Below are 18,496 nucleotides of genomic sequence, written 5' to 3'. Positions count from 1 at the left end.
TATTTTTAGAACATGACAACTCACATTCACATTTTGTGTCATGATACATGGCTTGCTGTTTACTGAGGATGTGTCAACACCTATTTTCAAAACATAATAAACATACACAAAATTTGTTGGCCACTTCTGAGTACACATATGTTTGATACCTGACAGCTCTGAGTAGTCGAAGGAAAAGTTGGAGAGGCAGATGAAGAAGTAGAGAAAGTAGTAGCAGCAGCAACTCCATCTGCTGATTCATTCTGCAGTTAACACAACATTAACAGAACTGAGAATGAATTTTGTCCAGCAAAGTGTCTTATTTTATAGAAGTATATTTTTATAATATTCTTAACTGTAAAACTGCTATAGCTAGTATCAAAAATGCTCCTGATATTCACACATGATCTTAAAATGAAAGTTTCCTTTTCAAACTAACCAGCAATACTCTCTCCAACTACTGCCACCAGTGGTGGTAGCAGGACACTCCATTTCAATGCAACAGTGCATCCATTCCAGGGTTTAGTTCCTACTTTAGGAGGTGAACTGTATCTTCCAAATAAATTCAGCACCTTGGATAGTTCACCAATGACATGGGAATCATTTGTCACCTCTGCTTGCGAGATGATTTTAAAAACACATTTCTCAAATCATCATTGAATTGCAAGCCACTCTGGATTATTTGCACATTACAACTGCATCTGATATAGAAGCTCATCTGGAATTTATACTAGAAACAAGAAAAATGCAGAAACTGATGTGCACCTTTACCTTTATGTGCTTTCAATCTGGCAGAGAGCATAGAAAAACTGAAAAGATTACAGGAAAAGTCCTAGAAATGTTGCCTTTTAAATGCAACAATCCCAAATCAAAATGTGCAGGGTTAAACCTTACCAGTTCCAAGGAAGTAGACAATGGACTGGGCCTGTGATCATTCATGTACAGATTGACAAGAACTTGTGCTACTGCACCTATTCCACGTGACACCTTCCCTACTGTCATCTAGTGTCCAGCAATAGGAAGAAAATGGGAGAGAAAAGATGGAGAAAGGAGAGATATTTTGAGAGTCTGAGTTAAGAAAAATAAAGCAAGAGGAGACAGTGGGTTAAAGCATGCCATGTACCAAAGCAGTGACAAACAAGCGTGAAGTCAGAAAGACACAAAAGCATCGAGATGAGCTGTAGGCTATTTCATGCACCATCAAGCACAAACTTCACCCCTACTACTCTTCCTTTATTGTTTGAAAAGTCAAAGTACTGAGTTATGTAGAAATTTTGTTTAAAAAATGTTGACAAATAGCAGAGGTAGGAGGGCCTGTATGTTCCCGCACCAAAAAAGGAGAGGGGCCTGCTTAAAAATTGTAAGTCTTCCTCTAGCAACAACAGTTCTGCATAGAAGTAGGGTGGCCTGGGCTCTCACCTCTTTGTCCATCCCAATTGGTTTCTACTGACTCACAAAGGCCTTCAGTCTACAGCAGACTTTCCAGCTCTGGAACTTGTTTTTCACTGTTTGTCCATTACTCACGTCACCCTATTCAGCAAACCAATTGCTATGTTGGCTAGAAATGACAACAGTTGTAGCCCTCTACAGCATGCCAGGCTTTTGATGTTTATGAATAGCAATAAACTCTATGCTGTTTGTTGCTCTTCTGTTTAACTAGATTTTAGATGTTCTATTTATTAGATAATATAAAAGTTTAAGTTTTTTTTTAAAAAAAATCCTGATTTATTTGGAGGAATTGTAGTTTTGTGAAGGCTGCTACTGGAGAATTTGTTTAGGCAGACCACCAGTACAGGACAGAACCACACAAAGTAATATTATTACTTGAGGGGGTATGCATATTAATTTATTTTATTTTATTTACAGTATTTATATTCCACACCCTTCTCACCCCGCAGGGGACTCAGGGTGGATTACAATGTACATACACATGGCAAACATTCAATGCCATAGACACACAACACATATAGACAAACACACAAAGGCTATTTAACATTCCAGCTTCATGAGGGTATCCTGGCCACCCAGGGGAGCTGTCGCTTCACCGTCCATTTGTGACACTGATGAAGTACTTCCTCATTCTTTGCATGCTTGCTGGAAATTTTTATGGTGTCGTAAATTAGTTAACTTAGCCTCCCTGCATATGTGGTACCTAAATTTCCTTCTTGACAGATGCAACTGTCTTTTGGGCTGTGAAGGCTGACAGCAAGCTACACAAATTGGTTGGAAGCTCACTCCAACCCTGGCTGGCTTCGAACCCATGACCTTTCAATCAGTAGTGATCTTAATGCAGCTGACTCCCAGCCAGATGTGGCACAGTCCCGTTATTTCACCTTCACAGTGTTGGTTGAGAACATGGGAAATGTGGGAGAAGGCCTGCTGTGTGGCTGCTGCTACACACCTGAACTCCCTTACTTGGGAGACCCCATTAGCTCCATCCTTGCTGTATTTTCATCAGCAACTGAAGATCTTTCTATTCAATTAGGCACTTGAGAACCAATAGTTTTCTATAATGGGTTTTCTGATTTAATACTGTACTGTTTTAATCCATGCTTTTACATTACTGTTTTAATTCTACAGAGGGTCTAATATTATTACAATCTTACGTAAGCTGCCTTGAGCTCTACTCTCAGGAAAAAGGCAGAGTATAAATAGAAGGATTGATAGATATTATATAGTCAGGCTCTGTAACTTTTGTCAGTTTGGGACTATATGTTCAGTAATACAGATTGGGAACACACTGTTTTTAGTTGCCATATTTAACTATTTGCACACTCATGTGCATATGCGTCATTCCTCAAACAGAAGTCTGCCTCAGTAAGCCATCACTGCATAGAATTCCTAATCAACTTACTTCAGGTCTTAGGTTTAATTCCAGAATTATGTTCTGCAAGATCAAAGCTTAATTTTAAATTTTACCTCTTGTACATTAAGCTAAGATATAACAATAATTTTAGTCACAATATCATTGTCTCCAACTGATTTTTTTAAAAAAGTTAAGCTTCCAGAGGAATTGACTTTTATCTGAGTATTCCTTGCAATTCATGGGGTTGCCATAACTTGACATGCAACCTGAAGGAACATATACATAGGGTATTAATGATGTATCACACACTTCCATACTTTAAAATTTTAAATGAAAGTTCACATTATCACAGTGTATGAGGCTGCATGAAATTAAATCTGTAGCAAGATTTTCCAGCTAAATATGGTTAGGCAACTGTTCTGAAGACATGCATGACTAAACTAAGGACGGACTTATGCAAGCTGATTTCTTTGATGTCAACTGCCTACCCCACCCAAACAATCAATGTCAGCTTTTCATTAATCATGATGGCAGTTTGCAGAGCAACATACCTATGCTTATTAAAATAGTGGGCAAAATCAGTGTGAAGATCAAGATGAAGACTGCAGGATGATAGCCAAAGCTGACATAGACTGACAATGTACTATATTCTGATAAAATAATGTTTCACAATTGTGATAAAGGCTTTACTTCTACATCCATTTTTAGGGAGATTTTAACATAATATGTACATTTCACAATGTGTGTCTTAGCCAGGTCTTGTTCAAGAGACATAACTAGTAGCCAACCAGATTCCTGAACTGATAGCCAAAGTCCCCAAGCAAACCTCTGAGACGGTGTATTGCCCTCCAAGCCAACACAGTCCCTCAACATCTGCACCAGAAGGCTGAGAAACCCTCCACAACTGAGTCTGAGTAATCTGGAGGACTGGCAGCGAAGGACGGAGTGTCCCTCCAAGATCGGATCAAAGACACAAGGACACAACTATATTATGACCCATGTGTTTTAACAGCAATATGTATGTGCCTGTATCTTTCTTTCCCCCCCCCCCCCCACTAAAGAGGCTAAGTCCATATTCTAAATATAGTGACCAAGAGTCACAGAATGAGGCAGGGAACTCACTGCACAAAGCAAAATCCAATTTGGATTTTTTAAAAAGAAATAATTTGAAGCAGCCTTCGATGATACTGGAATAATACTCAGTTTGCCTGCCATCTGAACCACTAAATTTCAGAGAGAAATTTATCTTGCCATTTGCTTTGTATGAAAACCAGGCCTTAATTTCAGGTGTCTCTTTAAAGAAAAAAGGAAGTCTTTACACACAATGAAAATCCAGGCAATTAAAGGACAATACATTGATAACCTATTACACCAATACACAATTGTAAATTTATGTTTCAGCAATGCACTGAAACCTGAGTTTCTTCACTTTTCTAAGTTTCCTATTTCAAAAAGGAAAAACAGAGGACGAAAACCATAAACACCTAACTCCATACATCCACTTAAAAGAATTACTGCTTGGACAGGTTATTAGCACAATGAGTATAGTAGAAAACCTAATAGGTTGAGCTGTTTAAAACAGACCCAGAATTCAAAATTCAGGGCAACATATTTTAGTTTAATACATAAAATAGTAATATTCCTTATCTGTTAAAAACAGGCATAATTCCAGCAAAATGTATTGATATGTGGACACTGGGTTGAAAGAGAGGTGATAAAGAACCGGCAATTGAAAAATAGCACCAAGGAAGCTAATTGTCAATTACCAGGATCCTAAAGAATCAAAAAGCTGAAGAAAGATAACATGACAACTGAAAATACAATTTGTGCCAAACAGTCCCCCCCCCCCCCAATAAAGCACCACAACTTTTGTATCAGATATCATCCAGAAGAAAATCTGACTGGCCAGAAGACACTGGAAATAATTTGCTTCTGTGAAGAATTAATATAGTATTCTGAAGTTCAAGTGGCAGAGGGTGGGCAGACACAGTACTCAGTGGTGGTCTTTTTCTTAACCTTCCCAAAGTATACGTTCTGCTCATTCATCGACTCTGGGGCAGTGACCAGTAGATGACTTGGATTTAGGGTAATTTTTTTCATGTCAGGAGCAACTTGAGAAACTGCAAATCACTTCTGGTGTGAGAAAATTGGCTGTCTGCAAGGATGTTGCCCAGGAGATGCCCGGAAGTTTTTCCACCATGTGGGAGGCTTCTCTCATGCTCCTGCATGGGAAATTGGAGCTAACAGATGGGAGCTCACCCCAGATTCAAACCGCCAACCTTTTGGTCAGCAGTCCTGCTGGCACAAGGGTTTAACCCACTGCACTACTGGGAATCCATTAGTATATATGATTGTGTATTAATACACACACACACACATGCACAAATAATATATATTAACCAAAACTATTTGGGGAATACTCTCCAATAGTTTCCCTTTTTCATTTAGGGTAATAGAAGCAGCAATTTAATGTTGTTTCATTCTGCCTGCCTGTTTCTGAAGGCAGGCAATTCAAAATGGTACATGCTATACCAGCAACATAACTAAAATGAAAATGAAATGCCAAAATAACAAGACCAAGTAGCTCACCACCCAGCTTTCCAGCTGACCCCCAACCATTCCTCTTTCTCTAAATATTTAATATTGTTGGAGAAGTGCTGATTGCCATTTTAATTTCTTTTTGAAATGTTGAAAATATAGTCTCTGGGCTGGCAGGTTTTCTAATGACAGAAATGAAAGGTCTAAGTCCCTGCCGCTTGGGGATTTTTATTTTTGCTAGCATGCGGATTAACAAGCTTAGCCTTCATTTGAGTGAAATGCAGCATTAACACACACATCCTCTGTGCAAGGTGAAGCCTTCAGAGTCAAAGCCAGTTTTGCCGAGTTGCGCTTTATTAGTAACAATATGAATCTGACATGGAAACCTGTTAAGGAATACCTTTTTAGAATGAATGGCAGGGGAAGCGGAGTAGTCAATGGATGAAGAGGAAGCAGCTGAACCATGAGATGAAAGGCAAGAGGGAGATAGGTGCTGAGAATAGGACAGACCTTTAGTAGGAAGTTTATTCTGTACAGAGCAGAAAGAGGAAAATTATCCTGGATGATGTTTGCATTAATGCGTGTTAGAATAATGGCACGGCAACACCACGCACTCAGCAACTGAGTATGAGACTGCAGCCATAACCGAATGCAGCTCAAACTGCTTTCAACAGGAGTAAGATCAAACCATTTTTGCATTAGACTGAGGACTAACTTTCAGTTTGATTCTACCCATTTGTTCCACACCAGAACAAAGATTCATTAGTCACTGCTTAGCATTTTTCCTATTTGAGAGGGAAGGGCCAGGAGCTCCCATCCCCTAGTTACTCCTATGTATCTGCAAAGCAAGCACAATATTCACCTTTGGGATGTCGACACAGCCAAACATTGATGCAAGATGAGCTGCTTTCTCTTTAATGCTCTTTTTATGAAATTCTCTATTTGCAATGGACTGAGCTCTCTTCTGCAACAGTGGGGAAAAGAAAAGGAGATAGGAAAGGTTGAATTATAGAGAAAAGGCAGAAAAACAGTAGTTGGAAAGAAAGTTGGTTACGTTAGATGAACAGAAAGAAACCAGAAAGCGAAACAGTGTTGGTGAAAAAGTAAAAGCAAAAACAGATTCTATGCTTCCATATTATGTGTGGAGGTGAACCTTGAATTGCCATTTAAAGAGACATCACAGCAGGTTCTTAAGCTGAGCGGTGAGCCTGATTTCTTTCCATCTATACAATACACACAACAGAGGTTTGCAGGTTGTACAGTGGGTTGCCTGCCAATTTTGTTCTCATACGTCACCTGAGGCCTTTTTATAATAAATAATTGGAGATCTGTGACACTTCTTCCCCATCCATGGCAACATCCTATGGAATCCCTGGAGGGGTATTTAGGATTCTTAACTCCTCTGGGGCCTCACAAAACTACAAACCCCAGGATGCCATAAGATGGAGCAATGGTACTTAAAGTGGAATGATAGCATAATAACTGTGTACACAAGGTAAGTTGTACACCCTTCCATCCATTTGCAAAATACTTCAAAGACCAATCATTTGTTTATATATCAACATCCTTTGCTTATACACACATGCAAAACTATTCTGAGAATTTCAGGAAAGTGCCTTGGCGATATGAAGGATTAATCAGTACTTTCCATAGATTGGTGTTGTGAAATGCTTTGAAGGTAAGCAGACAAAACAGTGTGATTCAATGGTTGGAGTAGGGGAAAGCCAGGAAAAATGAACCGGAAACATGCAAAGCTCCCCACTATTCACCTTCATCACCAAGAATCTCACACATTATATTAAACATAGTGAGGAGGCAATAATAATGGCTTCACATTGGTCAGAAGCCGACCCAGGTCTAGTAAAGCAGTAGAAAGAAGCATGCAGGGAAAGGAAGAGGGAGTCGGATGAGGAGAGAAATAAAGATCAATTTCACCTGATTAATTTTTTCCTCCACATGTTGAAGGCGTTGAAGCACACCAGACAGTGCAAATGCAGCAGGACAGGAAGAGGCAAGGGTTTCAGAAAGACTGGAGTTCAGCTCAGATTGTTCTACACAGCTCATGGGCCTGGCCGCTGGCAAAGACTGCATAGGATCCCTGACCACACGGTCAGGCCTAGCTGTGGCCTGAAACTGTGAAACACTTGAAGTGAAGAAAAGGATTTCCCTTCCATCGAAGGACAGTCTTTACTTATATTGCCCAGAATGTGCTGCAGTCAGAATACATCTACACAAAATGGCACCTCATGCACAGAAATATGCCTTCTTCATGATTTATACAATTCTAAACTTACTAGACATGGATGCATATAACAACTGAACTGCAGCTTACAAAGTTCACAAACTATTTGCCTATCTTCAAAACCTAATAAGTTTAGTGACCATTTGAGTCTGACATATGGCTCAGCTTTTTAGCCCAAAGAATAAGTTTAAAATCACTCTCCCTGATTAAGATCTCACCTCAACCATCAATGTATTGCATGGTCTGAAGCAAGCTCTCTTAACCTTAGCCTGTCCTTAAGTATCAATCCTAGCTCTTTCACAGGGGAGTGGCGAGGGTTCATGGTTGTGGATTGGCTTGAGAATACAGAGTACTGAAGGTCAAGTATTATGATTAACAGAGGTCTTAATGGAAGACCACATGAATATGGGCCATACTATATAATTACTATTACAGTAAACATGCAGTAGATTCTAGAGAATAAAACTCCACTATTAACAGTAAAAATATATTCCTTGACTAGTAACATAAGATCTTCTCTAATTAGCCCAAGGTTAGGAAACATGCAATTTTCCAAATATTGTTGGACAGAAGTCCCAACAATCCTATCCAGCAGGACAGTGGTAAAGAATGCTGGGAGCTGCAGTTGGCAACAGCTGGAGAGCTACATCATTTCTACCAAATTTAATTTATGAGTCATCAAATAAAGAAGATAAATAGTGTTGATAGGAACACACCTATCAATACATCTGCCTGAATGCAATCGATAACAGGCATGGGCAAACTTCCCTCCAGGTATTTAGGACTTCAGCTCCCACAATTCCTAACAGTCGGTAATCTGGCTGAGATTTCTGGGAGTAGAAGTCCAAAATACTTGGAGTGATGAAGTTTGTCCCTGCCTAATAGAGAAGGTGTGGAGTTTCCAGTAGTCACAGCTGATTCTTAAATCGAAATAGGCATATTGTTTCAACAAAAACTAAGACTGGATTTTCTAGCAAGCCACCATAGTTTGTATCTGATGCCAAGCCAAGGGAATAATTCAGAAATGGGAAGCTTAAGAGTATGCTGAAACACATGAGAAACTATTCAGACCTTTTTAACCACAAAACACTACAGGGAGAAGATCTGAAAAAACACTGGGTTTATTAGTAGAGTTTTCTTAGAAGTGTGCTCTTGATCTTTCACTGGTTTCTCTGCCAACTAACTATATGAAAGTCATCAATTTGAGCCAAACCACTCATTTCTCAAGTGTTCCAACAGGCAGCATACACTAGAACAAGCACTGTGTTATCCAGGTAATTATGATGATTTCCCCCCTTATATTGATTCTGATTTATCAGAGGCCATGATTTTTTTCCTGTCCCATCTCTAGATTGTTTCAATAATGAGGGCGCTCCATCTTCTGTCCTCATCCAAGAGCTGAACTCCATGACCCTTTTAGCATGGGTAGGCTTAAAACAGGTCAGAAAAACTGTGGCAACTCAAAAGATGATCAATTACAACAAGTCTGACTATCAGTTGTACAGACGGAAGTGTTGGGATTATAGTCCCAACAAGATCCAGAGGACCACAGGTCCCTCACCTCCCAGATTTAAAAGGGAAGGCAAATTTCTATGTGTAGTGCAAGACTTTGGCACCTATTTTATTACAGAGATGTCAACTGACTTGTTAACTACTCAAATAGGCATGTGAACCCTTATACTATGATCTTGATTAAAAATCTAAAGACAGCAGCAAAAGATCACATAATTCTGTTGGCTCTCTTCTTTCTTTGTGTACTCCTTTAACTATTTCTGTGGTAAGGAACAATGAGAAATTCAGCAAGTGGCTTGAATGCTGGCTAAGACTTTGGGAAACCGGGGTACCCACTTGGCAGAGGAAACTTCCTCAAAGGAAATAACAAACCTTATTTGCATATATCTTGCCCTGAAGATCTGATGATACATTAGCCTTACAGTTGCTTTAAATTAAAAAAGACTTGAAAGTACACAACAACAAAAACAAAGGATCACATACAGTCTTCAGAGGACAGCTAAACATGACCTGGTACTTCATCTTATCTTTGGGTTTCACTTTTAAAATGTTCATAATTTCTTTTAAAAGAAGGCAGTCAGGCATCACCCACCACACTCTGCAGCAACAATATTGGAAAGTACTTCCAAATAAAGAGATCACTCTCCTGTGGATGCCTACCTGGCTTTTTGAAGGAGGTGGTGGGTTGCAGGTTGGTTCCTTGGGTTTAGCAAAGCGAGGATTTATAGGTTCCTTGGGTTTAGCAAAGCGAGGATTTATAGGAGATTCAGGAGAAAGGTGCAAAGCAGGTTGATCTACAAGTTCCTTAAATATAAAGAAAGTAGAATACCCAAGGAAAGAAAAAGAATTGTTAAGAAGTCAAGGGATATGACTAAATACACCATGAGGAAGAAAGAAGGAGGGGGGGACACCACTTTTGGAGAGAAGCAGCAGAGTTTTGTCTGAGTTTCAGTAAGATTGAGTTGGGATTTATAAAGATATTATAGTTTGTACCTCAAAAGATAGAAATTCAGCAATATCTGAAATACATAAATTGGTAGTTTCTGCAATTAGGGCCCAACAGGAGGTGACATGCAAATTGGTTGGTTATATAAGCAGCAGTGCTGGAGACATCTGAGCAGAATTGGATAGTGAGATGTGAAAAGAATTGTCCTTTGTAACATTTAACTTTTCTACTTTAGAATCACTTCTGCTCCCACAATGAAATTTATATTAGGAAGGAAGCAATGAACCCAATGATTAGGCAGGACAACTTTGCTGACAGAAAGATGTCCTAATTTTTAAGGCATTGTTTGTCAACCTGTGGGTCCCCAGGTGTTTTGGTCTTGTTGTTGTTCTTCATTTGTTCAGTCGTTTTCGACTCTTCGTGACTTCATGGACCAGTCCACACCAGAGCTCCCTGTCAGTTGTCACCACCCCCATCTCCTTCAAGGTCAATCCAGTTACTTCAAGGATACCATCCATCCATCTTGCCCTTGGTCGGCCCCTCTTCCTTTTTCCTTCCATTTTCCCCAGCATCATACTTTTGGTCTACAACCCCAGAAATCCCAGCCAGTTTACCACCTATTAGGATTTCTGGAAGTTGAAGGCCAAAACATCTGGGGACCCACGGGTTGAGAACCACTGTTTTAAGGCATCCACAAGTTCCTTCTGTAACATGTATTAGCTGTTGGGCTAAAAAACATTTTCATGGATTAGTAGCCTCTGTGAACCTTATTAGAAGGCTAATATGAAGAAGCATCATTTGAAAGACAATTCCATAAATAAAAACAAGCTACAACCTTTCCATATAACCCAAGACTATATTTTTATTTAAGCATAACACCCATAAATCCTTATTAACTCAAAACCTAAATTATAACTCATAATGAGGTGAATAGCTTTTAAAGTAATCTAACTATAATATCCAGGCTCTTGAATCATTCTAGATTTCTTATTACAAATGCAAATCACCAAAAGCAAACAACAGTTCTGGAGTAAAGGAATGACAACTTCATTAGTACATCCTCAACCCATGTGATGTGAGATAAGAGAATGTGACGCCTTCTATGTTGCTGGGTAGCATCACTCAACCTTGGCCAGATTAGCTAATGCTAATGGAAATTGTAACACTGGAAAACCACATGCTCCTTATCACTCTCTTAGAAAATGTCAGTTTAGAAACAAAATCTATATTGGGTAAAAAGTCCTCTGATATTCTTTTCCCTAACCTAGGTGCATGGTTCTAGTGAAGAAACAGGGCAGTTGCAGCTGATAGCTGTCATGTCAGGGTGAATCTGGTAAATATGTTTTGGATTTTATAACAACTATCCAATATGGTCAACCCCATCTCCAAAATAGGTGCAACACCTTGAACATATCCTTTACAGGTCATTCTAAAACCTAGACTTGAGCCATCTACGTACTCCTATTAAAGACATTAGTCACTAGAAATTCCAATTTATAAATGAGAAGAACTTGACCTGAGCAAGGGCTACAAAGCTTTCCTCAAGTTGCCATAAATTGATCAGCCAGAAGCTAGTTATTGAGCGTTATAACAACAAACTGCAGTGTAATTCCTGTATTTTATTTTATTTAGATTCAGAGTCAGGCTAACATGAACCAAGGCAATAACATTTCAAATTTTGCCAATAATAGAGGAAAAATAGGTAGCATATAATACTGTGTAGTGGATGTACTTATGCTTCCTCACAGAAGAAATATCAGTATATACTTTGGGCATGACACTAAGATCAGAAAGGTCCCGTTTCTTCTCACTGCACAATCTATAGTAATGTAAAATACTCCTTGTGTACATATGAACTCTAAAGTTGGCATGGAACAGCACTGCCCAGAAGACTTCTGCTGTAAAAGTAAAGATAGGTGAAATAAATCCTTAAAATTACTGACTAGGAACAAATACGAATGTGGGAGAAAATATGTTTCTTGCCATCAATTCAGAGAAAGCTGACAAGCAGTTTTTACTTGCAAAAACTTGGCAAGTTATCCCTCAGAAACTTTCTTCCAATTCCAAAGGTGGATTTCACCACCAGTTCTTACTCACCTGCCTCCGTATTGAAACGCTGGGAGCATTTTCTTCAAATTTGGCTAAAAGCTGAGTTGCCATAGACTTCACTTTGTTTCCATTTAGTGCTTCTTTAACATCTGCTAGTTGGTTATTAGAGTTTGTTCCATGATTCAAAGAACTTGAGGACTGTAATCAAATAAAAGAACAGAAACATATCTAATATTTATACTCTAGGAAAGTTAGGGACAGGGGCATCCTGCCATGGGCACACTGACTGCCATTCAGTGCCAGTTACTTCTCTTACTGTGCTTGAAAAATAGCAAAAAATGACTCTTTTTTGGTAAAAATAAAATAAAAACCTGCCAATGTTGCTAAGTAATCACCTTTTAATCCCAATGCTTAGGGATGTTTTCCCCTTCTTAAGTATCTGTTCTATATACTTGCTAATGTATGATACTAAGACCAAATTAAAAATGTAAGCAGGATTTTAAAATACATTTTACTCAAGTGTATGCCTCAGGTCTGCAGCAAAGGGCATACCTAAAGTAAGTGCTACATTACGGCTATTTACTTTGTAATGAAATATATAATGCATAAAAAGATTGCTTGTTTTAGACAAATTGAGAGGTTAAATAAACTAAATGTGGACAATTTTCCCTATCTTTGCTTTCTATCTCTTGCAAACAAATTTGCAAATGATAATTTCTACCAACCTCTTCAAAATTAATGAGACTTTTACGCCGCCTTTTATTGGTTTCATTTTCTTCTGCCTAAAAAAATACAAAAAATGAGATAACATTGTATGAACATCCAAAATCTATTCATTTATTATACAAACATCGGCTAAAACCATTGAATGAGATGCTGAAGAGACACAATATCTAAAATCTTGCCTTAGGCTCTGAATACTAAAAAAAAGTATTCAGCTATTATTTACATTATTTTCTACCTCTCATCCAGTGAGTTGAAGCACATGAACATGGCCTTCGACCCTCTTTTATCTAGGGACAACCTTATGAGATAGTGTGTTTGGTTCCAGATTACCCAGTCAGTTTGATAGTTCCTTGCTGCCCAGAATTTGAAACCCTTTCATACCACACAATTCTAACACCATTTCCTCACTTTGATTAAATGGCTGCAGCCTATGAAAACTTGGGTTTTGTGGTTTAGGAAGAGGTTTTTAGAATTAACACCAAGAGAACGCCAATGCTTCATCAAATTACAAACCCCAGGATTGCATATAATTAGAATCATAGAGTTGGAAGAGACCTCATGGGCCATCCAGTACAACCCCCTGACAAGAAGTATTACTGCATTCAAAGCACCCCTGACAGATGGCCATCCAGCCTCTGTTTAAAAGCCTCCAAAGAAGGAGCCTCCACCACACTCCGGGGCAGAGAGTTCCACTGCTGAACAGCTCTCACAGTCTGGAAGTTCTTCCTAATGTACAGATGGAATCTCCTTTCTTGTAGTTTGAAGCCATTGTTCCATGTCCTAGTCTCCAGGGAAGCAGAAAACAAGCTTGCTCCCTCATCCCTGTGACTTCATCTCACATATTTATACATAGCTATCATATGTCCTCTCAGCCTTCTCTTCTTCAGGCTAAACATGTCCAGCTCTTTAAGCCGCTCCTCATAGGGCTTGTTCTCCAGACCTGTGATCATTTTAGTCGCCCTCCTCTGGACACATTCCAGGTGTTGTCTAACCAAGGCAGAATAGAGGGGTAGCATTACTTCCCTACATCTAGACACTATGCTCCTATTGATACAGGCCAAAATCCCATTGGCTTTTTTTGCTGCCACATGACACTGTTGGCTCATGTTTAACTTGCTGTCCATGAGAACTCCAAGATCTTTTTCACACGTACTGCTCTCAAGCCAGGTGTCCCCCAACATCCCCCATATGGTGTTGCTATGGTGATTAAAGTGAAATCATAACATGAAAGGATGCTCATTACACTTGAAACTTGGAAGATTCAGGCACCTTCTCACACATCATAAAGTTCCCAAGATCTAAGTCTAATAAGCATCCCTACTGTTCTAATTTCAGCTGTAGTTAACTTAGTTCCAGAGGTTAAAACTACACAACACGAAAATCCAGTGCCAACATAATCCATCAGGTTCAGTTCATAAAACATGGGTTGTTAAAAGCTACCCCTTGTGGATTAGTGGTTTCAATGCTGCAACCTTCATTAACTAAATCATGGGCTCTTGATCAGATTATAAAAATAACTGACATGCTTAGACAGTGTATAACTGACATGCTTAGACAGCCTTTCCATGTCACTGTAAACTCTCAAATCAATCAACGTAGCAGCCTTGTAATTTGCAATCCAGTTTTACAAATGGAGAAAAAGATCAAAGAAACACAGGCTTCCTTTTTATATTTTCAGTACTTATAATAAATTGTCAAAAAGGGAACAAGAATTATCCCACCCCTAACTTTTGGGCCGCACCCAAAGGAAACAGATGACAGTATGTTAAATTGTAGATCTTCCAAGAAGCAAGTCATACAAACATAGCAGCATATCCTACGTAAGCATTAGTCTGCCCGACAAGACTAAACATTAAAGTGGCACAATTTGTTCCACTGGGATTGTACATTCTCTCTCAAAGGACAATAGAAGACTGATTTCCAAGATCTTATAACAGTGCTAATCTTGAATGTGTTTTCTTTCCCAGATAGACACACCAGTTGCATTACCTTCTGCTTAAAATGCCTTTTCTCTTAAACTCACCACACCCTTCCTAACCCACTTTATCATCTGCAGCATGGAAAAACTAATTTTTAAATGAGTGTAATACACAGAAAACAAAATGTAGCCTTTTTGGAATCCAACACCCACTTGTTGATAAAAGATAAGTCACATTTAAAATAGAAGGAAACATTTTTTTCCTTTTCCCCAATTAATATTGTTCAGTTGTGACACTTGCTAAATAATCAATGTTTTAACAAGTGATAACTAGTTATCCAGTATTGTTATTTCAGAAATAGTGGTGCACTGGAAATCAAGTGATATCGACAAAATTCAGCACCAGCTATATTTAATATTTCATAGTATTTCACTTGAGAAAATGCATTTTACAAACTTATGTTTAAGAACTAAGCTTTCAGTGCCAGTACTTCTAATGCCTGAACAATCCTACCAATAAATATTGAGATGCAAAAAAGTACATATTAAAATGTAATGATTTCATTCTTTGTGGACAATGCCAGATTTTGTCTACATCAGAAGTATTGTTGATAGTAAGATGAATTTTCACTGAACAGGTGGGCTCCAACTATTGGGAGGAAGAGAAAAAATGTCTGCAATGCCTCATCCCGCCTTCTTATGGACTTTTGAGGGGTATTCCAACACTCTGGAGCAGAAGGGAAATAGAGGAGAGGAAATGGCAAAATATGTCTTCTTCCTTCCATTAGTACAGTGGTTCTCAACCTGTGGGTCCCCAGATGTTTTAGCCTTCAACTCCCAGAAATCCTAACAGCTGATAAACTGGCTGGGATTTCTGGGAGTTAAAGGCCAAAACACCTGTGGACCCAAAGGTTCAGAATCATTGCATTAGTAGAACAGTGCTGTGAACAGAGTTCTGTTCTTCAGACCTTTGGATCCAAATCTTAATATGATAAGTATTGATTCTGACACTTGCAAGTTTATGCTATGTCACTAGCATTTTATTTGCCCAACTGGGGAAGGGAAACTGCACAAAATTAGCAAATTTGAGAAGCATTCCTAACTAATATCTATACATTCCTGGACTTTGCATGGATACATGAAGTTACAGATAAGAGTGAACCTTCTTGAAATGAAAGGGGTGTACAGGACATACTAGAAAATGCTGAGAGAGGATATATTTGATCAGAGATGGACAAATGAAACCATGGATTCCAGTCCCTCAGATACTGGGGTCATAGGTAAAGGTAAAGGTTTCCCTTGACATTAAGTCTAGTTGTGCCCAACTCTGGAGGGTGGTGCTCCTCTCTATTTCTAAGCCGAAGAGCCAGCGTTGTTCGTAGACACCTCCAAGGTCATGTGGCCAGCATTACTCCATGGAGCATGGTTACCTTCCTGCTGAAAGGGTACCTATTGATCTAATCACATTTGCATCTTTTTGAACTGCTAGGTTGGCAGAAGCTGGGGATAACAGCAGGAGCTCACTCTGCTCCCCAGATTTGAACCGCTGACCTTTCAAACAGCAAGTTCAGCAGCTAAGCAGTTTAACCCACTGCACCACCAGGAGGCCCTGGGGTCATACTGTATCACAAATAATTTATGTTTATGAATATTCACAGCATTGTAACAGATGACACTTACATCATTGATGTGATGTTACACCTGACATCTTGAAACATCTCAAGTTTTTTTGGAAATCAATCTTTAAATTGTTTACATGGAACAATTATTGGCAAATTTGGTTTTTGTCAGTTGGACATTTGGTGAGCAATGTGGCAGTCTGTTTTGTTTGCAAGGCTGAGTGAAGAAATGTTGTTTCCTAAAAAGGGCATGAGGTGACTGGCTGGTAGCTGAACATTCACATGATTTGAGGGTGTTATTTATAGAATAGGCAACACAAGAATGATCTTACACTTTGTGTTTGGAAAGGTTGACTCTAAACTTTATTTAGTGGCGTTCAAGAGATGCACTTGACAGAATCTTAGTAACACATAATTATTTCATTTCCTGCTTGATCCAGGAATCCCTTTGAAATGGTACAAAATTAATACCCTTTGCCTATTCTATTTTCAGTGACTCAGTACCAAAAGCTGCATTTTGAGACTGCCAGGAATACAGACAGCAATAAAACACTGACACTAACAATAGAAATGAAAACTGACAACACTGTGAAATGATTTTCTGCAAATAATTTTTCTAGGGCTGATCCAGTCATGCTATTCCTTAAGTGGTTCTATCCCCATCAGGAGAACAGAGTTGGGCTATCGCTGTTCATCCCCTTCACGGCTCCCACTGGACCTTCAGAAACTGTTCCAGAGGACTGGAAATAATATTAGGGTGCATCAACATTGTAAATCTAATGCACCTAGAATCCTGGAGTTGTAGTTTGGTGACACTAGCACTCTTCAGCAGATAAAGTTAAAGCTTTGCAAAACTACAGCTCCTGCAATTCCATAACACTGAGTCATAGCAATTAAAGCGGCGTCAAACTATTAATTCTACAGTGCAAATGCAGCCTCAGACAGATTTTTTTTCAGACAGCATAGGTAACTGTAGAAGGGACAGGAGTGGAAGAAACTCCTTCTGTGCTAGTAAAACGTCTGCAAACCTAAGAGTGGATTTGGTGAACAGGGGGTATTTTCCCCACAAATGAGCATCTCAATAACTTTATTGTAGCATTTTGTTGCTACAAAATTAACCTAGCTTAGCCCAGTGCATGGCCTGCCTTTTACCTTTAGGTTTACCAATATTTTGTCTGTAGTTCTCTACAGTCTCTGTTTGTAGATGACTAAAAACATGATTGTTATATCTGAATCATCACCGAAGTATATCTTTTATGCAGAAAATAATCAAATGGGGAGAGGGGGTAGTGCATGTTGAGTGTAAAATGAGCCATAGGTTAGAATACTAGTTATTTTTCCAGCATGAAATTCAAAGGCTTCCTTCTCTAACCTGAGTTATTTTGAACCAGTGGGGGAAAGATACATTAAAGAACAAAATAGGGCCACATTAAATGAACACTGGTTTTATTCATTGAAACACACAATCTTGACTCGAAACTTAGTCCTGATCCAATTTTAAATCAACATGGCTGATTAAAATATTCTTAGTCACTTCACAGAAGTAGAGAAAGTGGAATGCACGCAGCCCTGATTCCTTTTGATCTGACAAAAAGAGAGACATTTTAGTCAAAATTTCAAGCACTTTGGTGAATATGAATATATGCTAGCATATTTACACTGAACTACAGAGTTGCGCAACTAATTGCAGAGGAGACACCATGGCCTTATGGTCACTGCATAATGGCCCAGTAGCTCCAAGTCTGAAGAAGAGTGGTCTGTGTGTGCATTTGTGTATGCTTATGGGATGGCTGTCTAGCAGCTTTAAGCAACCTGAAAAAGCACAATTCCTGCACAACTACTACAATTATATAGTGTAAAATCCCCTTCTGAATGTAATTAGAGATTCCATCTGAACATTAGGAAGAACTTCCTGACTGTGAGAGCCGTTCAGCAGTGGAACTCTCTGCCCCGGAGTGTGGTGGAGGCTCCTTCTTTGGAAGCTTTTAAGCAGAGGCTGGATGGCCATTTGTCAGGGGTGATTTGAATGCAATATTCCTGCTTCTTGGCAGGGGGTTGGACTGGATGGCCCATGAGGTCTCTTCCAACTCTTTGATTCTGTGATTCTATGATTCTATTATTTATGCTTTAGCAATGCCTACAGAGATGGTCGGTCTCCTTC

General features: G+C 39.1%; 1 protein-coding gene across 15 annotated transcripts in view; it reads right to left on the bottom strand.

Annotated features, from left to right (window-relative positions):
- MICAL2 (microtubule associated monooxygenase, calponin and LIM domain containing 2) overlaps positions 1 to 18,496 on the bottom strand; it is a 171,903-nt gene that overhangs the window by 75,277 nt on the left and 78,130 nt on the right. For 5 of the 15 annotated variants that reach the window (XR_010908931.1, XM_067462654.1, XM_060766856.2 and 2 more), the window contains exons 15-22: positions 12,798 to 12,854; positions 12,121 to 12,270; positions 9,738 to 9,881; positions 7,259 to 7,456; positions 6,186 to 6,287; positions 5,724 to 5,852; positions 874 to 981; positions 150 to 242 (exon numbers count right to left, since the gene is read on the bottom strand). Coding sequence is in view for 14 of the 15 variants with exons in the window: in XM_067462654.1 (XP_067318755.1) it covers positions 150 to 242; positions 874 to 981; positions 5,724 to 5,852; positions 6,186 to 6,287; positions 7,259 to 7,456; positions 9,738 to 9,881; positions 12,121 to 12,270; positions 12,798 to 12,854 (981 nt within the window). In the remaining variant the exon portion in view is untranslated. The remainder of the gene's footprint in view (positions 1 to 149; positions 243 to 873; positions 982 to 5,723; positions 5,853 to 6,185; positions 6,288 to 7,258; positions 7,457 to 9,737; positions 9,882 to 12,120; positions 12,271 to 12,797; positions 12,855 to 18,496) is intronic. The other 10 variants (XM_067462655.1, XM_067462657.1, XM_067462663.1 and 7 more) reach the window with 8 other exon arrangements.

This window comes from Anolis sagrei, chromosome 1 (genome assembly GCF_037176765.1).
Source record: "Anolis sagrei isolate rAnoSag1 chromosome 1, rAnoSag1.mat, whole genome shotgun sequence".
Classification (NCBI taxonomy): Eukaryota; Metazoa; Chordata; class Lepidosauria; order Squamata; family Dactyloidae; genus Anolis; species Anolis sagrei.
The sequence above is the reverse complement of the archived record's forward strand: the minus strand, read 5'-3'. Positions and strand labels throughout refer to the sequence as shown.